The sequence below is a fragment of the Cynara cardunculus genome, unplaced genomic scaffold (assembly GCF_001531365.2).
Source record: "Cynara cardunculus var. scolymus isolate 2C unplaced genomic scaffold, CcrdV1 Un_Scaffold_1150, whole genome shotgun sequence".
Lineage (NCBI taxonomy): Eukaryota > Viridiplantae > Streptophyta > Magnoliopsida > Asterales > Asteraceae > Cynara > Cynara cardunculus.
In genome coordinates this window covers 45,687-57,078 of record NW_020200690.1, presented here as the reverse complement: position 1 = coordinate 57,078, position 11,392 = coordinate 45,687, and the positions used below count along the sequence as shown (strand labels likewise).

The 11,392-nt window shown below is 36.3% G+C and overlaps 1 protein-coding gene across 2 annotated transcripts in view; it reads left to right on the top strand.

Moving 5' to 3' along the window:
* LOC112502260 (la-related protein 6A) overlaps nt 1–8,994 on the top strand; it is an 11,902-nt gene extending 2,908 nt beyond the window's left edge. Inside the window, exons 2-12 of one of the 2 annotated variants that reach the window (XM_025106127.1) lie at nt 1,348–1,429; nt 2,831–2,839; nt 2,944–3,038; nt 3,222–3,293; nt 3,385–3,464; nt 3,547–3,631; nt 6,781–6,828; nt 6,928–6,993; nt 7,062–7,187; nt 8,202–8,298; nt 8,724–8,994. In XM_025106127.1, the coding sequence (XP_024961895.1) occupies nt 1,348–1,429; nt 2,831–2,839; nt 2,944–3,038; nt 3,222–3,293; nt 3,385–3,464; nt 3,547–3,631; nt 6,781–6,828; nt 6,928–6,993; nt 7,062–7,187; nt 8,202–8,298; nt 8,724–8,821 (858 nt within the window). In that variant the 3' untranslated portion in view covers nt 8,822–8,994. The remainder of the gene's footprint in view (nt 1–1,347; nt 1,430–2,830; nt 2,840–2,943; nt 3,039–3,221; nt 3,294–3,384; nt 3,465–3,546; nt 3,632–6,780; nt 6,829–6,927; nt 6,994–7,061; nt 7,188–8,201; nt 8,299–8,723) is intronic. The other variant, XM_025106128.1, reaches the window with a different exon arrangement.
* The last annotated feature ends 2,398 nt before the right edge of the window (nt 8,995–11,392 follow it).

The window sequence follows — 11,392 nt, the reverse complement described above, 5'->3', positions numbered from 1 at the left end:
GAGTTTCCTTGGAATCGTTTGGCTCTTGTTTCTTCATTAATACAACTTCCCTATTTCTTCTCCATTTCATCTACTGTTCATTACTACTCTGTTTTCTATTCTCTATCATTAATTCCAAATTGATCATGTATGTTCTTATCAGGGTCTAGATTGCAAGTTCGTGGATGAAAACAGACTACATTAAATTTATAAATGTTACTTAAGTTGTTTGATGGTACTATTGCATTTTACAAAATTGGCAGTACATGGAATGGTGTTAAAACTAAGATTGCCGAGGAGTTTATTTTATATAACATGGAAAGGTGGTTGAGTTTATATGTGATTCTTAACCCCTAGGTCTAAAATTGTGGTGGCCACTATGGACGTATTTGAGACGATGAATTTACTTTTTGATTTATTGTGTTAGGCAAGTTGTTTCAACTTTGAACAGCAATCGTCTTCTTTTCAAGTTGATGGCTTAGCAAACCTTTTTCTCCCACATAATCTCTTCTGTTTTGAGCTTTTTTGGTTCTGCTTGTGGCTTGAGAAACACAAAAAATTACAGGCTGCCTTGTATTTATCATGCAGCTATGTGAAGTGAACAGGACTTTGTACACCTTTTGTAGATGGAGAAGATGGATGTGTTTAAGTTTGTCTGTTTGCTAACTTGATTGTAATTCTGTTTGATGGTATGAAGCCAAGGTTAACAGCTTTCTTTTCCATGTGAAAGCACATATAGTTATGTTTAGAAATCGATTGATGCTTACTTGTGTATGGTAACAATAAATTGATGAAGGTTTTTGTGGGAATTACAGGTTTTGGTATGTGTGAAGAACGATGAAAAATATATGATTTTAAAATTGAGAATCTGTTACTAGCCTATTATATATATATATATATATATATATATATATATGTATATATATATATTGCAATAAGTTTAGAGTAATTGATTTCCGATGCTATCCTGTCTCCCCATTTCAACAGCACCATAGGGTACCATGTTTACCTGGTAGGCTGTTGTATCTTCTAATTCTGAAATGATATGTAATATATTCATAACTAGCAAGTATTGGTGAAGAGGGCCCTTTAATATAAAAGGATTTTGGGAACATCTGGATTGGTGGTGGAAGTAGTCTGAAGCTGGTTAAATGATCTGGGCAGGAAAATTGTTTGTGCAGATACTCTTTTCAATGGGTGGTGAAAGGAAGTAACTTCAAAGAAAACACTCAAAACAGTGTCAACTGTTCAAGTCCTTCTGTTTCATCTTAAATTACCTGATTATGGAATTCCCTCCCCACTTCTGCTTATTTTATCCAATAGCGCCAATCATATTGACTCAAGACAAAATCTGTACTTTCTATGCAGGTGGAATACTATCTGAGTGATGAAAATTTGAAAACCGACAAGTTCTTGTTGAAATATCTTGCAAAGGACGAGGAAGGCTACGGTAAGTAACTCATTACTTAGTTGGATGAGTATGATTGAATATCAGGCTTTTGGCTAGTTCCTATTTGTTTTTTAAGTACTTGTTTTGGGTAGTAGTTCCCTGATTATCTAGCTTCAGACCTTACCTTTTTTAGTCCCTTTGCATGGTTTGAGATGAGTGATTACAGCACTTGTTAGATTTTAATGGGATAAAGCTGGCTTCGTCTTCAGATGGGCAGTTTGGTTCTTAGTAACAACTGTATAAATGACTTAAAATTCACCTGTGAATCACATTCTGTTGGTGCAATACACATGTGTAAATGACTTCAGAAGATTCACAAAAAATTTAAGCTGCACAGGTAGTTGGGATGCTAGCATCAGTCTTTGGCAAATTTCCTTTGATTATTTTACCCTTTGCTTTTTACTTCATGAAGTTAGAAGTGGATTAGATATTCCTTTTTGGAAAGATTGCTGACTTGCTTATAGGTCACGAAGTTTCTTTTAAACATCATCAATATTGCTCTTATGATGCTTCGTGCAAATATATTGAATATTTCTTTTTCTATTTGGTGGGGGGTTTTCCACGTCCATACTGGAAGCCTTTCTTAACTCACCAAAATAAATCAAATCTTTAGTAATGCGCTTCTTTTTGAATGGAAAATCTGTTCAAAATCTAGGCTTTATACTGGCCCTCCATGCGTTTTAGACCTAATCAAAGGCATGTAGCCTTTTCTAGAAATTAACGATGCATCCTTGGTGCTGGTGAGCCTTATATTATGTTTCTCTATAGTCTGTTGCTTGGTACGTGACATAACACATTATATATTCGTGACAGAGCTTTGGGTTGTCCTCTATACATGGCGAGGTTACTTCTATAGGTTTTAGATATATTTAGATTTTAGAATGTAAATTTTATGGCCACGATGTGGTTAATATTTACTAATCATTCTTCTTATCGTGTTTCTGTATTTCTGTATCATGGATTTTTAAACCAAAAGAAAAGGAAAGAATCATTCTTGATTATCAGATGATTGATATACTACAGGAAAGAGTTTAAATCAAAAGAAAAGGAAAGAATCTTTCTTGATAATCAGATGATTGATAAAGAATCTTTCTTGATAATCAGATGATTGATAAACGAAAATAATACTTCTGCATTCTGCAGGAAGTGAACTGTTTTCTGTTTTAGATATGACCTGTACCTATACTTGTAACAAGTCCTAGCCACCTGACACATGTACATTGCCAATATGATCATTCTTTGTCTTGTATTCCACCAGAGGATGAGAAACCCCCTTCCTCCGAACCTGTATTATGTTATGGACAAGAACTTTATTAATCTGCCTTTAACAAAAATAAGGGCATTATGTCTCTTCGTAAGTTCCATAGTAGTAGATTGAAGTTGGTGATACCATTTTAAAAGAATGTGCAGGTACTTTTTGGTATAAAAATCGGAGCTCAAAATCTTCATTTAGCAGGAGCATTGACTAAATATGACAAAAATTCTTCAGGGATGTAACATACTGTTTCTTGCAGTTCCGGTTGCAGTTATTGCTTCTTTTAAGAAAATGAAGAAGCTGACACATCACAAATCTCTAATTGTGGCTGCACTGAAGGAATCTTCTCTTCTGGTAAACTACAGGACTCATGACTTCGTACTGTCTATGATTTTACTAATATAGTCAGCAAGTGCTTTAGCATGAATTTGTTCTCTCTTTTCTATTGATTGTCACCTAATTCTATAAATTTGTGATTATCATGCCCGACATAGTGTTGGCAGTAATCAAAACTAGAGTTTGTATTGATGGCTGCAGACTTTAAGTTCAAATGAGAAGAGGGTTAAGCGAGTTCATCCGTTCCCTTTGACTGAGGTTTTGGATCCAGAGGTTACTCTCCTTTTTTGCATTTCTTTTATTGAAAAATGGAAGAGTCTCTTTGGCATGATATCTTATGACATAGTTCTTTCTTCATACATAGCTATGCACCGTTCTGGTGGAGAATCTCCCAGAGGATCACACAATAGAGAACATGAAGAAAATATTTGGCAAAGCTGGAATGTATGCCTCCTTTCCATCTCTTGTGTTACAACTTACAATTTCTCCCGGTATCAATTGTCTCATAACTAGAATCGTTCTTTAGCATCAAGAAGATTACCATTCATGAAGAAAATGCTACAAGGGAGCCTAAGAAATGCAGTATTGAAGAGAAGCTTCTAAGTGGTAAGGTATGGTACATTAGCGGGATGCAAATGTTATGCCTATATTTTAGATTATGTTTTCTTGTACCTGTAGATCATAATGTCTAGTTAATAACTTCTGGATACATGGTTTGTGAGTTTGTGGTGTGCTTCTAGGAAGCAGTGGTGCTTCTACTTCTTGCCAATTTCTTGTATCGGATTGCTTTGCGGATGCAGTACGTTAGGGGCGTGGTAGGGTGTGCACCCCATGCGGCATTGATTATATCCCCGAATTATTGACATTAATTCACATGGAGCATCAGGATACACAAGGGGACCTTTTGATCTTGTTTTACCATTAGATAGTTAAAATTCATGATATGCAAAATTAGAAATAAATGCTAAAATAAAAAAACAAGCTTAAGTTCCATGATTGTGAAGGAGAAAAGTTCGGACAACACAATAAATTATATTTTCTAATGGCGTAGACTAATATGTAAACACTTGGTAGAAAGAAAGCTGATGGTACAACTTAGGTTTTAGTGTGTTCTTACATATTAAATGGATAAATAATGAAATAGCTTCTTTCTTTTGTTGCTGTATTTTAGATTTGTTCTGCCCATAGAGGTTTATAAAAAAAAGAAACACCAAAATATCAATGTCAGTGGAGATGTTTGACGTGTTGAACATTCTTAGCAATGTCACTGTGTAATCTATGTTGCACCGATAGACATCGTGCATTTGACTTAACAAAGACATCTTTGTTTCATAGGTTTTGTATGGCACTGGCATATATTCAATCGCGCCTTACCCTGACCACCTGGGAAGGAATGCATGTACATATATAGATAAAATTCTATAAATACGAGAAAGGGTATGCATGAACAATTGAATTTCCTTTTGGAGTTAATATATAGAAATCTACAGGGATAGGGTATACGTGGTGAAGTACAGCTTTGAAAAGATTAATGCATGCATGATTCTACCTCATAATGTTCCAAAAAAGTTTGGGAGATGCTTCGGGGAGGTAGCTAAAGTATGACTTAGGGAATGGCTGAAGCTTGGGTTATGCTTTAGTTGAGTTGTTTGGTGTCCCTCTATTAGGTTAGTGTTGCATCGTTAAGGAAAATAAAATGGCTGAGTGGATGGAAAAAGAGCATATTGGTTCTGATATTGAAGCACAAAAAATACATTCAAATTCGTATTCGTTGTAGAGGTTAAAAGCTTGAGCCATGCAATGAAGGTACAAGAGTGGGTTATTCAACATCAGTTAAAATAGTAACACACATATCGCTAATCACTTGTTTTGATGCATGCAAGATTGACAAGAAAGGTTATATTATTGATTAGGCAAGTCGTGGAAGGATACTGCAGACGACAAAATGGTTTGCCTATGGTCTTTGTCTATCCAATGCTAATTGCTAAGGTGCCATAGAGAGTTATCCGTTAGGCTTTTGGGTAGAACTCCAGGTTGATATTGCCAATGAAAACTAGAACTTATAAGAGTGGACTTACCCTTGCAATGGCAAATAGAATCTTCTCTTCAGCAAGCTTAGGGATATGTAATTTGAAATTTGAGGAAAACAATGCTTGATTTGAGTGTATTTTTTGATATCGAGATCTAAAAAATAACAGAGATAGATAGAGAGGTAGGAATTTATCCCGAAATACGTTGAGGTGCAGCAGTTGACTAGACATCTAGGGGTAAAGCACTGTTTTGGTGCAGGCCGAAATCGAATGGATTCGGTCTTATACATACGCGAGGAAGGTAATCAAAAAAGAAAGAAGAGGAGTGCTGCGATTTCGCCCAATCAATTTATCCATTTATTATCCAAAGAAAGAACTTAAGTGCTGGAAGTTATCAATCAAAATTAACTAGCATTGTGATGGAAAATGACTTGCTCTTTGGTTTTTCCTATGACACTCATTTGCAAATTAGCAGGTTAAAGAACAAGCATAAACTTAAAAACATGAAAGATACATTAACCTGGCTCTCAGCATATCTGATGATCACTGTCTTAATTCCTGAACTATGATAATTTAGAGTAGTGAACAAATTATCTTGAAACAGGCACCAACACATTAACAGAAGTTTGAATGATTAAACTTTATATGTAATGAACTCTTTAATTCTCATTGTTACGAAGGTCTTGGTAATCCAACAAACTTATAGAACTTGGACGCAAGTAATAAATGAGATAAGTGCAACCTTGTCAATTTCTTCCAGAGAATAACACCTAAGCATAGCTGTTCATCCTTCAGGTCTGCAACCCAGTACTTAGATGATGTGCATTAATCATTTGTGACTTTGTGAGTGGTGTAGAATGTGAGGCCATACGATTAATAATTTAATATCATAGGAATTTAAAGTGCTTGGGGCTCAAGAAAGGTAGTAGGTAATAGAGGCGATAATCTTAGGAAAACCGAGGCGAGATAAGGGTGAATTATGATGATTCTTGGAGTCCAGGTGATCTCTTGACTCGACCGAAGAGAACTGATTAATGCTTTTATTGAATCATCTAAACAATCAACCTTAGGTGAAATGTCTTTTGTAATCCAGTGTTATGCACATGAGATCCTTGTGTTTCTCTTGTATGAAGGCTTAGAAACCTAGTTCATTTATTATGTTCCAAAATATACTCAATGTGGAATCATACTGATGTTAGACATGGAATCCCAAATAGCCTCAATTTGAAACCCTAATTCATGGCCATCTTCAATAAATCCAAATTCCATAAGCAAAAAACCCTTAAAACCTCGTCATCAACAAAAATAAAACACAAAAATCCTGTTGTTGCCTGCACCATTCATCTCTAAGTCATCATGTTTGAACCCCAACTTGATACCAATCACAAAGAAACCATAGACCATGGGATTGCAAGCTCTTTTTCAATATCCTAATTCCTAAATCCTTCTGCACAGCCATTTAATTACAAACACCTGAACCACATGCGATGCCACAATTCATTGGATAAAGTCAGAGACATCATTAGATCCATTAGCAAGTTCGGATTGGTCTCCTTGTCCGGTTTGAGTCGGCTCACACCTCTAAACCTTTCTTCAGTTTTCTGTGATTTTTGCTTTGACTTGACCAGCTGCTGCTTAGTCTGTTTGGTTTCTACTTTTTTTTGCTTCATTCAGGTAAGATTTTGAGGGCCGTTACTGAATGTTTTCGTAATTCTGGTTGCCATTTGCAGTTGCATGCTGTTGTGGCATATGAGACTGTTGAGGCTGCTGAGGACGCTGTAAGCTTGAAGCTCGTTTCATTTTAATTGCTATCCCTCTTATGCCATTTGTATTACAAGGTGAAGTGTTTTGGACACGCTGATTACCGTCTTCTTCAGGTTGCTACTTTAAATAATGAGCAGGACTGGAGACATGGCATGCGAGTGAAGCTTCTCAAGCGCAGGGTAACCAACTCTTTCTACAATTTTCTCTCATGATAAATGTGATGTTGCTAATAATTTCTCATTATCAGGTCAAGACTCCACAGAGGAAAAAGGGACATGATTCTGAGAAGAAAAGTAATGCCCAAGCAGATCCACCAGGGGACAAGGAGAACCAGCAATCAAGTGAGCACCATGATGATCCACCAAATGAAGAGGTAATATCATTGGGGAGGTAGAATAGTTATTGTGAGTCCCAAATTGGCTAGACTTGGACCATTTCTCAATATATGTTTGAACCTGCTTTCTCAATGGCTCTTTTGTAGAGAGTAATCTAATGAGGTTCTGCATATACTTGTATGGTATGAGAGCCAAGATCTACCAATCTAGGTATTTAATACTCTAGAAAAATCTATGCCCGTCTAGCCCCCTTTCGACATTTTGGGATAATCTGTGTTCGTCTAGCCTCCATTGAAGCAAGCTTATTGTATTCCCACTTCGGCTAACTTGGACCCTTTTTCCTCGATATATGTTGGAACCTTCTTTGTCGATGGATCTCTTGGAGAGTAATAATGGGGTTCAAAATATTCTCACATGGTATCGGAGCCAAGATCTACCACTCTAGGGACTCAATACTATAGGACAATCTATGTTTGTCTAGCATCTGTTTGGGGGGGGGGGGGCGTCAACGTCAACTAAACTTGGACAATTTCTTCTCGATATATGTTAGAACCTCCTTTCTCAAGGGCTCTTTTGTGAGTAACCTAATGGGGTTTCACATAATATCACAGATACTCTTGGTTCTTTTTAAAAATTAGAGCACTAAGAAAATATAGAAAATCAACGTATTCTGATGGTGTTGCTACTTTACGTGGGTGGAAAATCCCAAGTTTTCCCTGCACATTTCATGTTTCCTTCTCAATTTTTGTTCCCTCACTGATGTTTACTTCTAATAATTATTCTTTTATATTGCTTGACTCGAGCTTTTTAATATGTGGATGTGCGTAAAGAATGAATGGGTGATGTTCGATTATTGGTGTAAAAGAACCAAAAATCTGGAAGCATTTATGTATATCTTACTACTCAAAGTGTAGTATAATATGATCCTTGGATTATGTTTTTATGCAATTAGCATACCATTTTAGTGGTGATTGAGAAGTGAACCCATCTGTTACTGGCGTATAGTAGCTTTCCATTTTGCTTCTTTAATGGAGTTTTCTGTAATCTTCTAGCATGATGGGGAGCATCAATCAAGGGAGAAAAATGGAAACAAGGGTCAGAACTGGAGGCGTTCTAGGAAACAGAAATATCAAGGACCTAGTGGCATGGGTAAGACAAACTTATGCTTTTTTTGACTTGAAAATTTTAATCTGCTTTTTGTTTTTAAAACGTATTTACTCTCTCTGTTTTCCACTTTAGTATGTCCTAAAATAAGTATCAACTTTACAAAGTAAAGGTGAAGGATCGTATGTTGAGAAGCGTAAGAAGAGATCTGAACCCTTGATCACTTTTAATCTCATTCCTACCCATGAATTTCGTTTTAGAAGGGAACTGATCTGGTGCACCTCATTAGTTTTGACATTCAATTAGGATTGATCGAAGGGTGGAGATTTCTTCTTACGCGTCTCACTATAACTTCTTTTCTCACCGGAACCCAACCCTACAAGTAAATGTCAACTTTCCCTTTTTATCCTTAGTTATGAGATGGCGAAAGTTCCTCTAAAAACTAACTTGTTTGCATTTGCTTTGATCAGGGCATGGGAGTGAAATTCCAAAGCCCCCTCCGGGGCCAAGAATGCCCGATGGTACAAGAGGATTCACGATGGGACGGGGGCGACCATCCGTGAGTTGACAACTAGAACCAGATTTTTTTTATGTTTTATGCACTGACAAGTACGAGTATTATATGGTGGAAATCTGGATAGGAGTCCACTTGAGTTGATGTGTAAAGGTGAAATGTATTTTGAGATTGGAGGGTGGGTTCACAAGGAAGGATTGCTTTTATGATGATGGTCTGTGTAACATAAGTTATGGTGTTTTCTTGGTGGGTGGTGGGGGTTGGAATGTCCAACGAGTTTGGTACAACGCTTACCAGGTATCACTTACCTTCTAGGTTAACATGATAAAGAATTAGAATCTTACTCGGTAAAAGGCATAGCAAAGACTGAGAATCTTACCTGCCAAGTGAGGGAGAAAACTCTTACCCGGTAAAAGACGCGTACTTATGATCCATTTGGATGGTCGAAAATCTTAATAAGGTAAGTGAAGGTGGTGCTCTTGCAGGTAAGCGCTTACCTGTGGTAAATGGCCCATGAATCTTGTTATGATGCCTATAGTTCCCTTGGGGCATTAGACTACAAAAATGTGATTTTAAGCTATAATTAGTCGTTTGTTAGAGATGTACACTGAGGAGTGGAACCTGGATCGACTCGTATTGCTTTGGTTCTGGTTAAGCAACTCAACACGATGTCCTTGTGAATCTGAAGGTGCATTTGGTATGTGTGACAGTAGAGGATAAAACAATAACTTGTCCCACATTTGCCGTGATAATTATATTTGAGATTGGAACTGTGTGAGATAGAAATGTAATATTATTTTCATACCACTAAAGTAGGTGGAAGAAAAATCTAGGAGATAGGACAAATTTATCGAAGTATTGAACTATTCATATTAAATTAAAACCCTAAAACTTTGTATAAGTAGGAGGCAAATACAAGATTGTGATCACAAATGGAATTTCGATTGCCTTCTACACGTATCTTCCATGCTCATTGCATTCCCTACTCTTTTACAAGTTTTAACACACGTTCCTATTTGCACCATGCTTTCAAAATAATCTCCACTTTAATCAACTTGATTCACTATTTTTGTATCTGTGCTATTTTATGAGTATCTCGATTAATTTTATGGGGCCTTAGAAAACAACCATGGAAATACTTTGTTAGTATCTTTACTCAATTTACTCATAGCAAAAACAATATCCTGTCTAGTGCAATACATTGCATACATCATGCATCCTATTGCACTATCATACTCTAGTTGAGCCATCACTCTACCAAAGTTTTTATCAAGTTTCACAATTGAATCAAATAGAGTGTTAAACTCCTTTACGTTCAGACATTGAAACTTGGTCAGTATCTTCTCTATGTGGTGGGATTGACTTAGAGACATTTGAGATACTGACCTAAATTTTAACTATCACGTGATGAACAAGGAGGATTAAAGGCCAATGTTTGTTCTGATCTTTTAGCATCATTTGAAACTTATCTTCAAAGAATTCGACATCCCTAGATTCTACTGTAATTCTTGATTCTTTGTCTAATAATCTATAAGCCTTGTTGTTTCTCACATATCCAACGAATACGCTTTTAATATCAGGGGCTCCCAATTTAGATCTTTTTGGATCAGGGGCTCGATAGTAGGCAATATATTCCCAAACTCTAAAATAGTTCAAGTTTGGTTTCCTTCTTTTCCAGAGCTCATATAGGTTGGTTGGAATCACATGACTAGTAATTCAGTTATGACTTTGGCAGGCAGTTAGCAGAGCTTCTTCCACATATTGTTTGCAGACCCGATTGGTTCAACATACAGTTGACCATTGCAACAAGGGTTCGGTTCTTTCGTTTCGCCAAGCCATTTTGTTGATGAGTAAATGGTGAGGTGTGTTCATGTTTGATACCATTCTCTTCGCACAATGTATCGAACTCTCTATTAAAATATTCACCACCTCTGTCTGATTAAAATATTTTGAATCGTTTTTCAAGTTAATTTTCTACTTCAACTTTATATAATTTAAAGACTTCAAAAGCTTCATCTTTTGAGTGCAATAAATAAACAGGTAAAAACCAACTAAAGTCATCACATAACATAATGAAATACCTTTTACCTCCTCGGGTAAGTATTCCATTCAATTCAAAAAAATATCGCAATGAACCAACTCTAAAATTGATATTTCGTTTAACTGATGGAAAAGGTTTCTTAGTAAATTTTGATTTTACTTAGGTTTCACATTTTCCAAAACCTTTGCTGTCAATTTTGATCAACCCTTTATTTTGCATTTTTTCAGCATTTTTACATTTGTATGAGCTAAAGTTTTTGCCATAATGAAATAGAACAAACAAAATACTCTAAAGAATCAATTTTATTCATAGCATAGAGAATTACATCAATAGTAGAAATAGAAAAATCAAGACCGTCATCAGACATAACTAACACATTACTACCCACAGATTCACTAGGTCTAGCCTCCAGATGATCATCATCACTCAGATTTAGGCGATAGCACCTAGCTGATAGTATCCTTTTTCCAATAAAGGTCTTTCTTTTGTAGATCATGAGCTTTCTTTCCTCAGTGTTTAGTCCAAACCCGTTTTCATCGAGCTTGTTAGCATAAACAAGGCTCTTATTAATAGAAGGCACGTGA